This window comes from Dasypus novemcinctus, chromosome 9 (assembly GCF_030445035.2).
Source record: "Dasypus novemcinctus isolate mDasNov1 chromosome 9, mDasNov1.1.hap2, whole genome shotgun sequence".
Classification (NCBI taxonomy): Eukaryota; Metazoa; Chordata; class Mammalia; order Cingulata; family Dasypodidae; genus Dasypus; species Dasypus novemcinctus.
Window position 1 is genome coordinate 121,189,423 of NC_080681.1, and position 21,129 is coordinate 121,210,551.

General features: G+C 37.2%; 1 protein-coding gene across 8 annotated transcripts in view; it reads right to left on the minus strand.

The window, feature by feature from the left end:
- The window catches only part of VPS13D (vacuolar protein sorting 13 homolog D), a 311,480-nt gene that overhangs the window by 249,307 nt on the left and 41,044 nt on the right, over nucleotides 1–21,129 (minus strand). For all 8 annotated transcript variants that reach the window (XR_009187313.2, XR_009187314.2, XR_009187312.2 and 5 more), the window contains exons 21-24: nucleotides 19,650–20,681; nucleotides 16,515–16,605; nucleotides 14,755–14,881; nucleotides 11,923–12,103 (exon numbers count right to left, since the gene is read on the minus strand). Coding sequence is in view for 3 of the 8 variants with exons in the window: in XM_058304369.2 (XP_058160352.1) it covers nucleotides 11,923–12,103; nucleotides 14,755–14,881; nucleotides 16,515–16,605; nucleotides 19,650–20,681 (1,431 nt within the window). In the remaining 5 variants the exon portion in view is untranslated. The remainder of the gene's footprint in view (nucleotides 1–11,922; nucleotides 12,104–14,754; nucleotides 14,882–16,514; nucleotides 16,606–19,649; nucleotides 20,682–21,129) is intronic.

A 21,129-nucleotide genomic window follows, 5' to 3' on the forward strand; every position in this document is an offset into this window, starting at 1 on the left:
CTCTAACTATAATTGTAGGTTTATCTATTTCTCTTTTTAGTATGGTGTATTTGCTACATAAATCTGAAGCTTTGTTATTAGGGGTATAAATGTTTAGGACTGTTATATCCTCTTCATTAACTGAATGCTTTATCATTATTAAAGATGCTATATATTTCTGTTGACAGTCTTTTGAATCCTATTTTTTTCTGGTATTAATATAGCCACTCCAGTTTAATTTTGATTATCCTTAGCACAGTTATGTCTTTGTGACAGGCTCTCATTTTCACCTGTTGGTGTCTTTATAAAGTGGAATTCTTATATACTGTATATAGTTGGTTCTTGCTTTTATATTCATTCTGACATTCTTTACCTTTTAATTGGAGTTTTTAGGTTATTTACATTTGATATGTTGATATGGTTGATTTAAACCTATTTTCTTACTATGTCTGTTTTCTCCTAATCTGTTTTTTGTTCCTTTTTTCTCTTTTCCTTCCTTCTTTTGGATTTAGTATTTTTTATGACTTCATTTTTCTATCTTTCATTAGTTTACCCATAACTTTGTTGTAATTTTACTGGTTGAGCTAGGATTTACAGTTTATATATTTAACTTTTCACAGTCTACCTTCAATAATATCATTCCATCTCATATATAGTATATGACCCTTACAACAATACTCCTCCATCTCCCTTCTCTGACCCTTTGTGCTATAACTGTCATAAAATTTATTTCCACTATTATTATAAAACCTAAAATATATTGGGTTTTTATTTTTGCTTTAAAGAATAATTATCCTTTAAAGAGATTTTTAAAAATTAAAAGTCTCTTACATTTACCCATGTATTTACAATATCTAGTGTAAATTCTCTTGTGTAGATCCAGATTTCCATCCAGTATCATTTCCTTCTAAAGACTTCCTTTAACATTTCTTTCAGTGCTAGTCTGCTGGCAATTAATTTTCTCAGCTTTTGTATTTCTGGAAAAAAATTTTTTTTTGCTAATTCACCATTCTTTTTGAAAGATATTTGTTGGCTGGAAAAAGAATTCTAAGTTGGCAGGTTGTTTTTGTTTTGTTTCAATACTTTAGCCATGTCGTTCCACTCCACTGCTTCTAATTTGCTCTACTTCTGATGAGATGTCTGCTGTCCTTCTTCTCTTCACTCCTCCATACAAAATATGTCTTTTTTTTTCCTGGTTACTTCCTGTGAGTTTAAACTTTTCACCATATTTGGGGGAAAAAATCAGCCATTATTTCTTTTTCTTTTTTAAGATTTATTTTATTTATTTACCCCCCTCTCCCACCTTCCCCCCATTGTCTGCTCTCTGTGTCCATTCACTGTGTGTTCTTCTGTGTCTGCTTATATTCTCATTAGGTGGCTCCAGGAACCAATCCTGGGAACTTCCAGAGTGGGAGAGAGGCAATTACTCTCTTGTGTTACATAGCGCCACCTCAGCTCCCTTGTTCTGCTACGTCTTATTATCTCTCCTCTGTGTCTCTTGTTGCATCTTCTTGCTAAGCCAGCTCTCCCGAGTCAGCCAGCACTCCTGCACGGGGCGGCTTTACCCACACGAGCAGCATTTCCATGCGGAACAGCTCTCTTGCGCAGGGCCACATTCCTGCATGGGCCAGCACTCTGTGTGGACCAGCTTGCCACATGGGCCAGCTTGCTCTCACTAGGAGGCCCTGGGTATCAAACCCTGGACCTCCTATATGGTAGAAGGGAGCCCAATTGGCTGAGCCACATCCATTTCCCTAGCTATTATTTCTTAAAATAATTTTTTTCTCCTCCCTTTTTTCCTGGAACTCTACAACAAATAAAATGTTAGGTGATGAGAAGAAAAAAACAAAAAAACAAAAAAGAAAAAAAATACTTTTGTTTTTTTAAAGTGTTAGGTCCCTTGATATTTTCCCACAGTTCAATGATGCTCTGTTCATTTTTTTTTTTCACTTTTTTCTACTGTGTTTTGTCATAGTTTCTATTATTATGTTTTCAAGTTTACTAATCCTTCCTTCTGTGGCATCTAATCTGCTATTAATCCTAGCCAATATATTTTTTCATTTAAGATATTTAATCTTTCATATCCACAAGTTTGATCTGAATATTTTTTATTACACTCGTGCTTTCCCTTATCTTCTTGAACATATGGAATACATTTATAATAGCTCTTTTAAAGTCTTTAATTATTAATTCTAATATCTGTGTCATTTCCGGGTCTGTTGATATTGGCTGCTTTTCCTTGTCATGGGTCACATTTTCCAGATTATTTGCATGCTTGGTAATTTTTTCTTTTTTAAATCAGATGTGAAACTGGATTTTATGTTATTGGATGTTGAATTTTGGGGACTGTTCTCAGATGCAGTTAGGGTGGAGCCAGTTTAATCCTTCTGAATTTTGCTTTTAATCTGTGTTAGGGCAAATCTAGAACATCTTTCAGCCTAGAACTAATTTGTCTGAAACAAATTTCTAAGGACCCTACTCTTTAACACCATGTATATTAGGAGATCTATTCACTCTGACCGGTTGGAACACGAACTACTACTGGTCTTGTGCAAGTTATGAGATTTGTTCTGCCCATTCCTCTCTGGTGTTTGTTTCTGTGGCAAAGGTAGTTTCTTCACATGCACATGCAGATCAGTTATCAGCTAAAGAACCAATGAGTTCCCTCTGCAGATCTCTGAAGATCTCTCTGTATATGCAGGCTTTCTCTTCTCCAGTATTCTTCCCCTCAAATTCTAGACACCTTGGACCTCCTCAACAAAATAAAATCACTGTGCTCTATTTGGCTCCCTCCTCCCTGTGCTATCCCTCTGGAAACCCTTTCCAGGCATGAGGTGGAGAGCTTTGTTTATCTTCCTAATATCAGGGATTACTACTCTACATTGCCAGTTGTTCAGTGTCTGAAAACCAATATTGGATTTATTTTGTCTGGTTTTCCACTTGTTCGAGTTGGGATGGTAAATCCAGATTCTGTTATTATATTTCATCATGACTGGCAGTGGAAGGGTATTATAATTCTTAAAAAACAGTTCTCTATTCTTTAAATTTTAACAGTTTATAATTTTTGTCATTCTAAATTTAACACTGTAAAGAAACCATTGAATTGCAGTCTTCGTGCAGGTCTATGAGATTTTTTATCTATTTAATATATTTCTGCAGAATAGATAGAAAAGGGGCAAAGACAATTCCAAGGCTTATGGCTCTTAATAATACATGGTGCTGGGAAACAGGTGAATGAATATGTGATGTCCACGTCCACTTTTTAAAAACTAACATTACTTAAGTATAATTTGTATACAATAAAATGTACCCATTTTGGGAAGCGGATGTGGCTCAAGCAATTGGATTCCCGTCTACCATACAGGAGGTACAGGATTCGATACCCAGGGCCTCCTAGTGAAGGCAATGTGGCCTATGTGGGGAGCTGGCCTGCACAGAGTGCTGGCCTGCACAGAGTACTGCCCCACACAGGAGTGCTGCCCCACTCAGGAGTGCCGGCCAATGCGGAGAGCAGGCACAACAAGATGATGCAACAAAAACGGACACAGAGGAAAGATAATAAGAGACGCAACAGACCAGGAAACTGAGGTGGCACGAGAGAATGATCACCTCTCTCCCACTCCAGAAGGTCCCAGGATCAGTTCTCGGAGCCGCCTAATGAGAATACAAGCAAGCACAGAAGAAAACATAGCAAATGGACAGAGAGAGCAGACAATGGAAGGAGAGGGACGAAATAAATAAATCTTTAAAAAAAAAAAAGTACCCATTTTAGTCATACGGTTACATGAATTTTGACAAATGCATATACCAACCCATATCGGATATACCAAATAACCACTACAAATACAGAATGGAAAGGAAAAAGTGAAACTGTTCACAGACATGTAAAAAATCTTTAAAAACCCACAGAAAAAAACTAGAACTATAAATGTGTCCAATGACATTGCAGAATTCAAGATCAGCATACAAAAAATTTCTATGTCAAAAAACAATTGGAAATGGAAATTTTAAAAATTAATATCTGGGAAGTGGATGTGGCTCAAGTGGTAGAGCTTCCGCCTACCATATGGGAGGACCTGGGTACAATCCTTGGGGCGCCCTGGTGAAAAAGAAGAGAAAGCATGCCCACTCGAGTGCCCACGTGGTGAGCCAGTGCCCACACAAGTGAGTCATGCAGCAAGATGATGATGCATCAAAAGAGAGACACAAGGAGAGTCAGGATGAAGCGCAGCAGAAACCAGGAAGTGAAGGTGGCGCAACTGACAGATCAGAGATCTCCAGGATTGAATCCCAGTGAATCCTAGAGGGGAGAAAATAAGAAGACAGCAAAAACAGCAGGGTGGGAGGAGGGGAAGGGAGGAAAATAAATCTTTTTTTAAAAATTAATATCACTTATAATAGCATCAAAAATATTAAATACTTATGTATAAATTAAAGACATAATACCACTACACTCAAAACTACAAAACACTGCTGAAAGAAATTAAAGAAGACCTAAACAGAGAGATTATATCATAGTCAAGAATCCTGAGACTCAATACTAAGATATCAACTCTCCAAAGATTGATTTACAGAATCGACACAATTCCAACCAAAATTTCAGGAGGCCTATAAGGAAAATGGTGGAGCAGGGAGTTTCAGGACTCAGTCCAACCACCAAAACAACTATTAAACAGGCAGGAACTGTCTGAAACACATATTTTGAAACTGCTGGAGCCAGAAGAACACAGTACTACATCCAGGCAAGAGTGGGGGAAGAGGCTGATTAATCACAGTAAACAACTATAAATTGCTCTCTCCACACTGTGGCTATCGATGCTATTCCCTACACTTACTGTAGGCTGCTGAGGGGTCCAGTCCCTCACTAGCTCCTGCTGACAAATAGGGAAATAAAAATCCTCTTCCCCAAGAAGAGGACTGTGCACAGCCAGTCACTGATCATGGCTTTTGTTTTGTTTTGTTTTTCATTTTTATTTATTTTTCTTTGTTTCTTTCTTTTTTTCCTTTTGTTTTTGATCATGGCTTTTGGTTAGCAAATTCTGATCGCTGGGTCCTGGCTATGAGGATGGCCATTCTTTTAACCCTGCCTGGACAAAGGCCCAACAGGGGGTAGGCAGTATGGATTTAAAGATGCAGGGCTTTCTCAGGGCTGTTGGTAAAAGTCACCTGCCTTTGCTGGGCAGGCCGGGAAAGCTTAGCCTTGGGAAGCTGTTGAAAAACTTTGGGGCACCCACCCCAATTTCCCCCTACCCCACCCAGGGCACTTTAGAACCACTCTTGACCCCCTTCTTGGATCCCTGACCCTTTTTGGTTAGGAAAGACAGAATTGGGAAAGTCCTCCCAGGGTGGCCCTCATCCCAGTTTTGTCCTCCAGGCAAAGACAGATTGAGACAGCAAAGTAAGTATAAAAAATTATAGAGGCAACCGTCTAGGACAAAGACCTGGCAGCTTCAGATACACAGAAGAGGGAGGTTTGTATGCTGAGAAAAAGATGGGGCAACCAAACTCTTGTAAACAGGGGAACTCCAAAACAACTAACAAACAAAACCCCAGGACAAGAGAGAGGCCCGTAAGACAGGGAAAACCCTGCACATTGCATTTGCCTTGGCCAGACTTTCCTGATAGGAGAATTGAAGCTCAAGAACATCTCTTATCAACAGCTAGTTACAAATCCAGGAAACATACTTCCCAGGGAGTAAAATCCAGAGTTACCATTTTAAATATTAACATGTACAGTGTACAACAAAAGAGTACAAGACAGAGAAACAGAAAATGATGGCCCTCTAAAGAAACTGTATTTGGGGATAGCGGATTTGGTACAACTGATAGAGTGTCAGTCTACCACATGGAAGGTCCAGAGTTCAAACACAGGGCCTCCTGACCCAGGTGATGAGCTGGCCCACGCACAGTGCTAATGCACACAAGAGTGCCATGCCACGCAGGGGTGTCCGCCGCGTAGGGGAGCCCCACGCGCAAGGAGTGTGCCCTGTAAGGAGAGCCGCCCAGCACGAAAAAAGTGCAGCCTGCCCAGGAGTGGCGCCTCACACACGGAGAGCTGATGCAGCAAGATGACACAACAAAAAGAAACACAGATTCCCGGTGCCACTGACAAGAATACAAGCAGACATAGAAGAACGCACAGGGAATGGGCACAGAGAGCAGACAACTGGGGGTGGGGGGCGGGGAAGGGAAGCAAAATAAATAAAAAATAAATCTAAAAAAAAAGGCAAATGGTATCAACTGTCATCAGTCCACTATTATGAGTAAGGAATTTTTAAATTTAAAACAAAATATCCTCTTAATCTTATCAGAGGAAAATAAAAGAGATTTTTAGCTTTCCATAAATCTAAGTAATTCAAACAGCTGGGATTACAAGCTTTTGAGATCAGCTTTTCTTCAAAGCCTACATACTTTGCAGTGTTCAAAACAAAAAGACATTCCTTTAACCTTCTACTTTGTCTTATATAATTTCATAGAGTAAAACATAAAAGACTTATCTGTTTAATCTCTGCTTACCCCCAGGAAATTAAACCCAATTACTCAGTAGCACACAAGTATCTCATGTCTTAACATAAATGATTCATCACAAAAAGACTTAATACTGTTTAAATCACACACATAAAAATAATTGTTTTAAATATACATAACAATTCTAAATGACATTTGGTAAAGTTTTATTTAGTCACAAAAAATGTCCAAAGCTTTGATCAGACAATACCATTTATAAGAATCAATCCTATAAAAATAATTCAAAAATTTAAAAAACTATGTACACAAAGATGTTCATGGAAGCATTACTCATAGTTGTGAAAAACTAAGCAACTTAAATGTTAAAAATAAGGAAATGGTTAAAAAACTAACTTGATGGAATATTGTATAGTAATTAAATAGTACAGCTATGAAAAACACAGATAGAAAAAGCACATGAAAAAAGGTTAAGAATAAAGTCAGATTCTAAAAGTGAATGCATGGGAAGCAGACTTGGCTCAATGGATAGAGCAACTGCCTACCACATGGGAGGTCCATGGTTCAAACCCAGGGTCTCCTTGACCCGTGTGGAGCTGGTCCACGTGCAGTGCTGATGGGAGCAAGAAGTGCCGCACACACAGAGAGCTGACACAGCAAGATGACGCAACAAAAAGAGACGCACATTCTCAGTGCTGCTGACAAGAATAGGAGCAGACACAGAAGAACACACAGCAAAGGGACACAAAAGAACAGACAACTGGGGGAGGGAGGATAAGAGGAGAGAAATAAATAAATCTTTAAAAATAAATAAATAAATTAACACACTTTACTACAAGTATACTCTTCCTCAATTTAAACATTTTTTAAAGTGTATATAGACTATAAATGTAACACATTTTTCACCCAGTAATTGGCCAAAAATAAACAGTTAGACAATACATGTGTTGGCAAGGATAAAAAAAAAGAATTCTTATGCATTACTGATGGGAGAATATATTTGAGACTGCCATTTTGGAAAACAACCTTGCATTATCTTGTAAAGATTTCTGCGTAGCTTATGACCCAATAATTCTAATCCTAGGTTTGTTACAGAAATGTACATGTGTGCCTCAGGATATATGTAGAAGAATGTTCACAGCAGTACTGTTCACAAGAGCAAAAGACTCCAAACAACCCAAATGTTCAACAGGAAAATACAAAAATCTTATTCACACAGTGACATACAACAGTAAAAGCAAATGAAATATAACAATATATAACAGCTTGAGTGTTGTTCACTTACTAAAACACTAAGTAGAAAAAATAAGTCACAGAACATTAAAAGCAATTTAACACCATTTCTATAAAATTCAAATAAGCAAAACAAAAGATATACTTCTTCATAGGAACTATTTTTTTAGTGGAATAATACACCCAAAAATCAAAAGAGTGGTTACCTGAGGAGTAATAAGATAGAGTAGGAACGCGCAGATACAAGCAGCAGTCTGAACAATGTTTTAAGTCAGGTTTGGTGGTGGGTTTATGGATGTTCACTTCACTATTATACTTTGTAACTTACATACATGTTACAGATATTCTTTTATGTGTGTAAAATACTATATCACAAAACAAGTTTTCAAAGAGAGTAAAAAAGGTTATGTACTCCATTACTATAATGAAAATGTAGAAGGAACAAAAAACAATGGAAATAAATTAAAAGATAGCTGTGAAGATAGGAGATTGGTAAGAATGTACAGTGCTTTTTTTCCACATTTTCTATAATTTGATTATGTTACTTTTATATATTTTTTTAATTCTCTAAAATATATACAGAAAACTGGTAACACTGGTTAGTTGAGGAAAAGTAACTGACAAGATTTTTCTCCAAATACCCTTTTTCACTTTGATTCTGTACCAAGTCAATATAAAACATATTTTAAAAACTAAGAAATTTCAAACCATGTAGTTTTTAAAAGTTGCCACTATAAAGACATTATTTAATTTATACATAATCTTTTATTTTATAAAGTTAAAAAAAAAGGAAGAAAAAAATAAGTATTTATTAAGAACTATATTTTAACCTCTTGGTTCACAAACTATGCTGAGACATAGCGAACACTACAGGACTCAGGTGCTACCTGGCCATTTTAAAGTTTTGAGGAAAACAACATCTATCAGATACTGCACAAACAACTAGCTGGAAGTAGTTCATATTCAATATTAGATCATGCTATATTCCTTTCAATTATACCATAAATTTGTGAAGCTGGGTTTTTAGCAATTGCTATGATACAAAGCAAGCAGCCTGGAAAATGAATGTGGAACAGGAAATAAGGGCTGTGGTACTCAACCCGCTTCCAAGTTTGAGAAGTTGTACAGTGCCCAAGAGGAACATATGTAAGTAATGTGGTTAAGAATAAAATCAAAATATTTTTTTCTTTTGATTTTTGTGTTATTCTTTCAAACAGCTACTAAGTTGTTAGGATTTAGGTATTTATTAAATTGTTTAGATTATATTACTTCATAAATGCAAACATTAGGTATTTCTTTTGGTCTAGGGTATGCCATGAAAAAAATGAACAAGACACTAAGGGCTCTATGAAGTAAAAAAGTTTGAGAACTTGAATCTACTGGGAAAAAACCCTCTTAAATAACAGATATGTTTTCTGGGACCAAGTTTGAAGAGAAGTATTTGTATTAATGGCTTAAAAGGGAATATAAGACTTGAATGTTATTCCTAAATTTGCTTTTTCTTTTTTAGAAAAAGCTTAAGCTAAACTTCAAAGGTAATTAAGATGCTATATAATAAACAAGGAATATAAGCTTTCTAATTACAGATAAGATTTCTGCCAACTGCTTAGATAATCTGCTACATGGGGGATAAATTAGTAAGTATAAAATTATCTTTACTACCAAACTCATGGGATACAGCGAAAGATGTGCTCAGAAGGAAAGTTATAACTGTAAACACTTAAATTAAAAAAGAAATCTCAAATTGACAACCTAAATGTACACCTTAAGGAACTAGAAAAAGAAAAGCAAACTAAACAAATGAAAATAAACATACTAAACATGCAAAAATCAGTTGTATTTCTATTCACTAGCAATTCAACAATTCAAAGAGGAAATTAAGAAAATTCCATTTACAATAACATCAAAAAGAGGGCAGCGGACTTGGCCCAGTGGTTAGGGCGTCTGTCTACCACATGGGAGGTCCGCGGTTCAAACGCCGGGCCTCCATGACCAGTGTGGAGCTGGCCCATGTACAATGCTGATGCACACAAGGAGTGCCCTGCCATGCAGGGGTGTCCCCCGCGTAGGGCAGCCCCACGCACAAGGAGTGCGCCCCGTAAGGAGAGCTGCCCAGTGCAAAAGAAAGTGCAGCCTGCCCAGGAATGGCACCGCATGCATGGAGAGCTGACACAAGATGACCCACCAAAAAGAAACACAGATTCCCATGCCGCTGACAACAACAGAAGCAGACAAAGAAGATGCAGCAAATAGACGCAGAGAACAGACAATCAGGGTGGGGTGGGGTGGGGTGGGAAGGGGAGAGAAATAAATAAATCTTTTAAAATAAATAAATAAATAACATCAAAAAGAAAAAAAATAGGAATAAATTTCACCAAGGAAGTAGAGAATTTGTTCACTGAAAATACAAAATATTGCTGAAAGAAACAGAAGGCCTAAATAAAAGGAAAGACATCCTGTATTCATGGACTAGAAAACTTAATATCATTCACATGACACTACTACCAAAACTGATATACATATTCAATGCAATCCCTCATAATCCCATAGGAGCAAATCTTCATGACATTAGGTTTGGCAATAATTCTTAAAAATAACACCAAAAGCAGAGCCAACAAAAGAAAAAACATAAAATAGACTTCCTTAAAATTAAGCCTCTTGTGCAATGGACACAACCAATCCAATGTCCACATAGAAGAGGTGGCATTGGATTGGGAAAAGTGGACATGGTGGCTGATGGGTATGGGGAAAGGCAGGAAGAGATGAGAGGTGGAGGCGTCTTTGGGACATGGAGCTGCCCTGGATGGTGCTTCAGAGGCCATCACCAGACATTGTAAATCCTCACAGGGCCCACTGGATGGAATGGAGGAGAGTATGGGCCATGATGTGGACCATTGACTATGAGGTGCAGAGGGGCCCAAAGATGTACTTACCAAATCCAATGAATGTGTCATGATGATGGGAATGAGTGTTGCTGGGGGGGGGGGGGGGGAGAGGTGGAGTGGGGGGGTGGGGTTGAATGAGACCTCACATATATATTTTTAATGTAATATTATTACAAAGTCAATTAAAAAAAAAAAGAAAAAAAAATCAAAAAAAAAAAAAATTAAGCCTCTTGTGCATCAAAGACCACTAACACTATCAAGAGAGTAAAAAGACAACCCACAGTATGGGAGAAAATATTTGCAAATCACATTTCTGATAAGGGCTTAATATTCAGAATGTACAAAGAACTCCTAAAACTTGACAACAAAAAGACAAACAACCCAATTTAAAAAATGGCCAAAGGACTTAAATATTTCTCCAAAGAAGATATACTACTGGCCAACAAGCACGTGAAAAGATGCTAATATCATTAATCACCAGAAATGCAAATCAAAACCATAAGATATCATTTCACATCTAACATGACAATAATTTTTTTTAATGTTTTTAAACAGAAAATAAATATTGGCAAAGATGTAGAGAAATTGGACCTTTGTGCATTGCTGGTGGGAATGTAAAATGACACAGCCATTGTAAAAAACTGTTTGGCAGTTCCTCAAAAACTTAAAAATAGAACTACCATATGATCCAGCCATTTTACTCCTAGTAGAATATGCCCAAAAAAATTGAAATCCAGGATTCAAACAGATACTTGTACACCAATATTCATAGCAGCATTATTCAAAATAGCCAAAAGATGTAACAACAGAAGTGTCCATCAACAGAGGAATGAATGAACAAAATGTGTATATAAAAACAATGCAATACTATTCAACCACAAAAAGGAATGTACTTACGAAACAAGCTATGGTATGGATGAACCTTGAAAGCAATATGCTAAGTGAAAATAGCTAGACACAAAAGAAAAAATATTATATGATTCCACATATAGATATGAAACAGCTAGAAATAGGCAAATTCATAAAGACAGAAAGTAGGATTAGAGATTCCCAGAAGCTGGAGGAAAGAGGGAAAATGGGAGTTATTGCTTAATGGTTTAGAGTTTCTGTTTGGGTGATGAAAATTTTTGGAAATAGATAGTGGTGATGGTTGTACAACATTGTGACTGTCATTGATGCCACCATACCATATACTTAAAGACAGTTAAAATGGCAAATTTTATGTTGTATTTATTTTACAGCAATTTTTTTAATCACCTTTATTTGTTTTGGTGAAATTTTCCAGATTTATCTCTAGAAGCTTAAATGTTCTATTGATAGTCAAACTAGAAAAGCAACTTGAAGAAATCAGACTACCTACCGTCTGCCCCTCAATAGCAGCTCGCTGGCGCCCTAAGACATCTTGCAGCTGAGTGAAATGCTGAATGAAGGACACCACCTCTGCCTGAAAGCGCTGGGTATGCACATACTGCACAGAGGCCATCTGGAGGCTCACTCGAACATCATGTTCTCTCCGGAGCAGAGGGTCAGGCCGTCCATATCTAGGAATAAGGGTAAAAATGTGACTCAGACTGCAGCAAGATACAAGTTAGTATTTGAAGAAAACTTGGGTTGATTTAAGGGTTTCCCTAGAAAACAGTTTTTTAAATCCACAATAATCAGGTTCTACAAAGCATACTCCATTTCTAAGCACCTGTAATACATTATTATTCTATAATATGACATTAAATAAAAGACTGGTATGATAGCCAGGGTTATAAAAAGGAAAATTCCAGGCTCTGAACTCACTCTTGATTCCAGAACTCCCTCAGAGGCTACCTGTGGTTCTGCCCTTCACCTAAGCCTCTTTTTCCCTGCCTTTAAAGAAAAGACATATTCCTGGTCATTGTTCTTGGCAGGGATTATAACAATATGGCCTTGAAAGATAATAAAAAATAAGGTCAAGAAATAATGGGTAGAGAAAATTAAACATCGGGGGAGCAGATATGGCTCAGGCAGTTGAGTGCCCACCTCCCACATGGGAGGTCCTGGGTTCAGTTCCCAGTGCCTCCTGAAGAAGACAGACAAACAATGAGTGGACAATGGGCAAAAAGAAGCAGACAATGAACAAAAAAAACAAGCAAGACAACAAGCAAAAAAACAAACGAGCAGGGAGTGGTTGTGGCTCAAGCAGTTGAGCACCCATCTCCCACATGGGAGGTCCCAGGTTTGGTTCCCAGGGCCTCCCAAAGGGAAAACAAACAAAAAGCAGACAATGAGCAAAAATAATAAGCAGAACAATGAGCAAAAACAACAAGCCAAACAGACAAGGACCCATGGAGAAGGGAGAGAATAAAGCTAAAATGTTAAAAAAAAAAAAAAAAATTTAAACATCAAACCAATGTTTCTGGGGAAAATTGTCTTCTAGAGGCAGAAAGATGTCCTCTTTTTACTTGAATGAAAAGAAGGCCAAAGAATTTTGAAATCTACATTCAAAGAAAAATTAGAAAATGTTTACAAATGGTTTTGAATTTAATGGAGCACGGTACCATAGAAATAAGTGATTATATAGGAATAGTTACTAAGGAAAGGAACTCCCATTTGCTGAGTACCTCCTGTGCCAGCCAGAGAATTAAAATTACCTCACTTACTAAACAACTATGCCTCACAAGGTATTTAATAATGTAAACAAATCAACCTAAATTCTCAGTATAGTAAGATGCACTTCCCCTGAAAAAGTCCTCAGGTATCTTTTAGACCAGTTTTTCTTACTCTTGGATGAACACTAGAATCAGCTTTGGGGTCAGAGACTGGACAAATATAATATTTTTTATTTGTTTTATTCTAGTAACATATATACAACCTAAAATTTCCCCTTTTAGCCACATTCAAATATATAATTCAGGGCTGTTAATTACTTCACAATGTTATGCTACCATTACCACCATCCATTACCAAAATTATTCCATCACCCCAAACAGAAACTCTGCACAATTTAAGCATTAGTATCTACAGTTTTTAACAGCTCCACAAGAAGGAGCTTTAAACTTTCTGCCTTCTGTGAAGACAATTCATTCTTTAATAACCAGATAGGCCTCAGATGCCTTCTAAATCTAAAACTGATTCACATAGATCACATGTTTGCACAGAAAAAATATATACATAATGCAATTTAACACCACATCAATAACTTCTCAGACTGAAATTATAGAACTTTTAGAGCTGTAAAGCTTAGAAATGATCGAACCAATCCTTTCAATATTCAGATAGAAAAACTGATGCATGAAGATTAAGTGACTTGCCTAAGGTCACACGGCAAGCTAGTGCAAAACCTGCCATGAGAGTTGTGACAGTTTGAATTTGGTGAATCCCAAAAAGAGATTATGTTCTTGAATTAATCCATCCCTGTGGGTGTGGGGCCCTTTTGATTGAACTTTGGTGAGGTGTGACTCAGGTTAGGTTCCCGCCCTCTTTGGAGCTTTATATAAAGGAGACAGACATACACACAGAGAAAGGAAGTCACCATTTTGACCCTGCCATGTGAGAGGACTCGAAGATGGCTAGCAGCCAAAGCTCAAGCACAAAGCCCCTAAAAGGCAGACCCCATGGAGTATCTCAAGACTGAAGAGATAAGCCATATGCCTGATCACCCAAAGCTGAACTCAGGAAGAAAGAGGAGCAGCCAAGATTGAGAGAAGAGACCTGGAAAGGGACAAGCCTTATTCCTTGTGGCCCACAGCTGTGCTCCTGGAGAAAGACTAGCCATCATCTTTACCACATGGCAGGACACCAGGATTACCAGTAGCTGACTTTGGTGAGAAAGTATCTCTGATGGTGCTGTGATTTGGACATTTCATGACCTCAGAACTATAAAATTTTACCCTTAACAAAATCCCCATTATAAAAGCCAACCCATTTCTGGTACTCTGAATCAGCAGCCTTGTGGCAAACTAAGACAAGAGTCCAGGTCTTTTAATAATCAGAATTATTTCAATCATATCTCATCTGTTTATAAAGCTTGAGTTGCCCACTTCAACAAAGATCCACTCTCGTGAAATTTAACCTAAAACAGGACTCCTCACAAGCAGATTTTATCACTTTTATCTAAGAAGGTAAAATTTTTCAAAAATTTTTTCACTGTTTAGCCAACAAGAACTTGAAACAGCATATGATTATGACAAAATATCAAGTCAGAAAATATTGATATTTTTACTTAAAAGTCTGGAAAATGAGTGCTTCATCTCCACTTGTAGTGAATCGTTCTCTGTAGAACTCTCCATGAGATGTAAGGTCACTTAGAGACAGGCTCCCGATGCTGCCCTGTAAGGCCAGGTCTCCTTCTAGGGATGTTAAAATAAGAGCATATTATATCTTTCTTTTTTGTCATATTATATCTTTCTTTTTTGTCATATTATATCTTTCTTTTTTGTCATATACCTTAAACATACCTGGAACAAAAAGTCAGATACACATGCCTCAGACTTTTCACTATTTAATTGAACTACATGTCAAAAGCAAATTTTTATATTCCAAAACACCCACCAGGAAATATTTTAGGTAACACTTCAAATATTCTCAAAAGTCCAAAAGGGATTATTCTCAGAAGTTCAAAAGGGATTGACTAAAACAGCAACGTCACATGTTAATGTTTATAAGCAGGAAAAGATTAAATGTACATAAAATTTAAGGGAGAAAACATTTACAAATATAGATAGAAAAGTGATCCTTTCTGAGATTAGACCATTAATAAGAATTAGTAAAATAGCATTAAGTCTATTAATTGTACAATGCATAAAAGAAAAAAAGGAGAAGAATGCCAGAAATATGTCAGGTATTCAAGCAACATCAAGTGGATTTTAGCATGGTTAATAAAAAGTTAAAAAAAAAAAGACTAATGAGGCAGAGACCCTGAGACATGCATGCGAACTGCCAAGCCATGTAGCTACTGATATACAAGGGAGTTCCCTGAAAGTGGGTTGGACAAAGATAAAAGGTTGAAACATGTATACCTAGGGTGCAAACCTATAACAAATCATTCTTAACATTGTGTGGATATAAAGAAGGAATATTCTGTATACTTCCTCAAAACAAGTTTTATCCTAATTATCATTACAAATCAATTACTAAAGTGTACACATTTGGCATGCTAGTTCAGCTCCCAACAAACTGATATGTACTCCTCTGTGACACTTAATGTCCTCTCAAAAGTACCCAATCTTGAGGAGAAGATGTAGCTCACTGATTGAGCACCTGCTTCCCATGTATGAGGTCCTGGGTTCAATCCCCCATACCTCCTAAAAAAAAATAACAACAATCTTAAGAAACTTTTACAAATTAATTTACAACAGCCATAAGATCTTATTTTTACTATACAGTCAACATTTGACCTTTGAAATCATCCCTATTTAATTACATATTCCTTAAAGAAAGAAGTATTCAATAAACACTATAAATCTCTTATATTTAGAACTTGATGTGTTCTATTAAGAATCTCAACCTATAAAATCCCATTAAAAATAATGCCAGCTTTATTACAATATTCTCCTGCCTTAAAAACCATGCTATAGACAGTGAATCTATGCCCTGGTTTCCTAGAGATAGCCCAGTTATATGCCTGTTTCCCAGGCATAATTATTAATATTGTCTCCTTTCATTCTCAAAAATATTCCAAATTGGACAAAAAAATTATATGATCACCCTAGAATAGAATTGGGTAAAAACACAGATAGATGCCAGGGATGCAGGGGTCGAGAGGAGGCAGCAAAGGTGGGCATCTGTATTTCTAACAAACTATCCACATGATTCTGATCAATAAACCTAGGTTTGGAAACCACTACTACAAATTATGGCCAGACCAAAAACCACAATCAAGCCACTGATCCACACTTTACTTAAAACATGAGGACAATTAGCTTTGTGATCAGAAAGTTCAAATTCTTACCAGATTTTACAAGTTTGATTTTCCCCACTTACCAATCATTTCCAGATGTGCCACTAATTTGGACACATTTGCTTTAGCAAGCTCACTGGTGGTCTTATTCAGCACAAGAGAGAGTGAATGAACCTGGGGAATGCAGAAGATAAAGCAAGGAAAACATTACTGGGGGTGGGGGACGCTATCAATCAAGGAAACGGCAGAACAAAATTGAGATGCAGAAAGGCTCAGGAAATTGGAAGATAAACCTTTTAATAATACCAATTTTACTTCAGCTTTCTTAGGCCAGCCAAACCATAATTTGAGGATAGAGCTGATTAAAAAAGGAATTCCACTGGGTAATTAAAATCCAGATTCTGTGGTGTCCTTTCTATGGTTGTCTTATCCTGTTAGTGAAATTTTTTACATTATAAAACAATTTTTATCTTTTTTGTGTTTGTATTTAATAATGTATATCCTGTAATAATGCATATAGATTCATTAAGAAATTTGCCAAAGCAAAATAATGGATATGATTTAGAATCTTATTTGTGTCTTTGGATAAATATTTAATAGGAGACCCTGTTGATCAATTGGGACTTTACCTAGAAATCACAATCAAAGATTTTCCTTACCAGGGACAACTATAAATAGAAGAAAAACAAAACAATTGTCTGTCTTGGGAACAGCATCCTTAGCAACAAATTCTATATTATGGTATTGTAATTATAATGACTAAAAAGGCATATGTCTGGGATTTGTTGAGATGGGTCTCAACAATATTTTTTGCTCCGAGTACCCTCACTGGATAAGGCATGGGGTGAAGTGAGGAAGGTGATGGGAGAAGATGGAGAGTAGATGCAAACTTCATTTACCATTCATGCTTCCAAATGGCAGAAGCTATGCCTTACCCCTTTAACTTAAGTGCCCACCACAAAGAGTTGTTTGATGAATGAATGACTAGGAGAAAAAAAGATGGGAAAAGAAGGAAAGAAAAATGTTTGCAGATGAAGGTAGAGAAAAGAAGGGGATTACAGTTAGAGCAATGACCTTGGCAGCCTCTGCAGTGCTGCAGAGATTCCCTTACAGAAAGCGTTTTGACATAGACGATGGAACGATCTTGTCAAGGCAAGATCACCATCAGGGAATAGGGAAAGAAAAGACATTAAGTTTCTTAAACCACTCATTCCTCTAAAATTCAAGAATAAAAGGGCATTGTTGAGATAATCAGGGACACATTATGGACTGGAAGGTTTCACATAATACCCAGGAGTTCTTGTTAATTTAGTTAGATGTGACAGTGTACTATGGTAATGTAAGAAAATGTCCATTTTTTTTTTTTCTGCTTACTGAAGTATATAGAGGTGAAATGTTATCTGGAATTTAATTTTTAAATACTTTAGCAAATGAAAAAAGGGAATAGATAAAGTAAATGTGACAAACCTCAATAAATAATGAAATAAGAGTTGGATGTATAAGGGTCCATTATACTATTCTTTCTTTGTGGTATGTTCGAACCTTTTCACAATAAAAATTTGTTTCTCAAAAATGAATGTTTCTTAAAAAGCTACACTGATGAGGGGCACTTATCTAGTCCTGTTCTCCTGTGGAACCAGCCACACCACCCTATGCAAATCCCCCTAGGGGCACTCCACACTCAACACCTACCGGGTGCATGAAGCAGGTCATTGGAAGGACACGAGAACAAAGTTAAAACTACTAAAATATTAAGTCAGGGGCTCTTAACCTTTTTTTGTTCCATGGACCCCTTTGCCAATCAGGTGAAAATCACAAACCCCTTCTCAGAATGTAGCAGTAGATACTTTTATGACATTCAACATCGGAGGTCAGAGAAAATAAAGATAATAAGTTGATTTTTTTTTTTTTCAATTCAAGCTCATGGACCCCCTGAAATCTTTCCACAGACCCCTTGGGGATCTGTGGGCCCCTGGTTAAGAACGCCTGTATTAAGTCCAAAAGAACAACTGAAACTTCTCCATTCATTTGCTAACCCCAAGGTACCAGACGCCTACGAGTCCTACAGGTCATTCACAACCAAACACTGAGCAAGAGAGATAAATCTGGTTCTGGGCCATTTCTCCTCTGAGGGCTTCTCCATTTCTAGAAGAATGAAATCCATGGGCAGTTAGGGAAATAAGAAATAACTGGATAAAACATGACTCTCCTCCCTGACTTTTCCCCAGAAGTAAGTGCATGCCCATACATGCTAAAACATACAGGTGAGAACTTTATCCTCAAGGCACACTAATGTAATCAGCCACTGCAGGGGGATCCACAGTCTGAGCTGGTGCCAATTGCAATAGCCCTATGTGCTTCCAAATGGTCAGTTAAATTTAACTGCTTACACATTTTACTGTTCCATCAGAGAGCAAAACAGCCTTCAATTCAAACACCTTTGTGTTTTTTGATAAATATTTATAAAAATAAGTACTGAGAACAAGCTACAAGCATTGAAATCAATGGAATGCTAAAAACAATTATGAGCAACCATTCATAAGTGCTCACTACATGCCATCCACTGTGTGACGACATAAGTTTTACCTATGTTACTTCGTTGAATCCTCAAACAGTCCAATGACATAAGTACCATATATCACTCTCACTTGACTAATGAAAAATTTGAGGGAGAAAGGTTAAATAATTTTCCCAAGGTTAGAGCAAAAGTGCCAGGATTCAAAACTAAACAGTCTGACTTCTGAGACTTCATTCTTAACAGCTATACTGTTGCCCTCAATGAAAGCCAATAATGTTTTGAAATAGTAGAGAAATAATAAAAGCCACACTTTAAAGTAGCTACTATGTACTAGGAGCTTTGCTGGGTGCTTTACAAAAATGAATTCATTTAATTATCTTAATTTCATAGATGAGAAAACCGAGGTTCAGAGAAACTAAGTAACTCCACGGAATTATATAGTCCAGAGGAAGGACAAAAAGTTAGTGAAATCATTGGTTTTCTCTGCCTCTAGATGGGATTTACACTAAAGTCTTATCTCAAATATTAATATTATAATTATAATTAATATAATATTAATATTATAACAGACACCCAGACAACTAGATAGCTCCCCTGACAATAGGAGCTATTTTTCCAGAGTTAAGGTAAAATGCTGGCATTTAAATAAGCAGCCCCAAACTTATTTTTAGAATTTACAGGAGCCAAAGGGAATTGATACCTTGAGATCCAGCTTGGTGTTAACTGGATCCTGAAGTTCAGACTCTCTTAAAGCATTTGACTCTAACTTCACATTTTGTACAATGTCCTCAGATGATACCTTCATTGCATGGTTATCTGCAGTGGAGCCAATTCCAAAAAAATCTAATATCACAACCCAGGTTTGCAGCGTGATCAGCACATCCAAGCAGTTAAAATCAACATCAATGCACCGGTTGACTCGATCATAGCTGGACAAGAATTCTGGATGTTTCTTATCCACCAAGAATATATTGATGTGGACCAAGGAATCATCAAATTTACTCTTCCCAGCAAATAACTTGGGGTCATCTACTGTTGGAGATGGAGGTGGAGTCAAGGGATAGTCCTTATCTTGGACTTCCTTTTGCTTTTTCCGGGATGCAGAGGTGGGTCTCTGATATAACTGAAAGACATTAGGAGCTTCTTCCATGTGGGAAGGGAGAGACCGAGGCATATCAGGATATTCCACATTAGACACTGAAGGACAAGACTGAGAAAGATATTCTTTTTGTGCTAAACTAGATGGCTTAGGAGCTCCCCGAGATACCATCAGGTTCTTGTATTTGGAATCTGGATTTTTCTCCAGTAAGTCTTCCATCAGCAGAGAGCGCAGGGCAATCTGAATAGATAAGGTCTGAGGATGGTCCTTACTGAATTCCACCTCAAAATCCTGAAACTTTAAGCTCACAAGACCCTGGGCCCCCAAAGTCAGATCTCCACTTAACTGGACTTGAAGTTCAGCTATACAAAAGTTGGCTTGAATCTGGGTGAAGGATTTGACTTCCCTCACAGATGAGGACTTTTGAGAAGTGTTAGAGAGGCTAGAGTGGCTGAATAATCCATTCTCCTTCCTTTCAACAGAAGGTTCCCCACAGGTACTGAGGGAAGGTAGAGGAGAATTAGGGCAAGGTGAGGAGGTGGCACTGACTGGAAACTTGTTGAGATCTTCACTATACGCAAGATTGTCCAGCGTTTGTAAAACCTGCTCATATACATGCTTGGCTAACACCACCTGTATTCAAAGAGAAAAATTCAGTTACTCCACTACTGTAGTTAATTGCACTCAGATACACTGCCCATACATTTCCAAAGCTGTTTTTATGGGTTTCCCCACCAGATTTTAAGTTAGTAGGTAACAAGAACTACTTCTTTTGGTTCATTTCTGTTCTTACCTCTCTCTGTTTCTGTTCTATTCACAAGACCTTCACCTAGTACCTCATAAAATAATACACACACACAATAAATGATGTTAATTGCATGACTGAGTCAGTAAAGTCACTCTAACCTCAAAAGAACAAATGCAAAAAATGAAGGGCATGCTGCTACAAGTCTAATGTGGATATACCATAAGCCTGGGAAAAATTGACTACTACTCAACAAACTATTTTTTAACGATGATAATGATGATTCATGATTACTAATTTTCCTTTCTCTCTGTCTTTGCCCTTAATTACAATTTA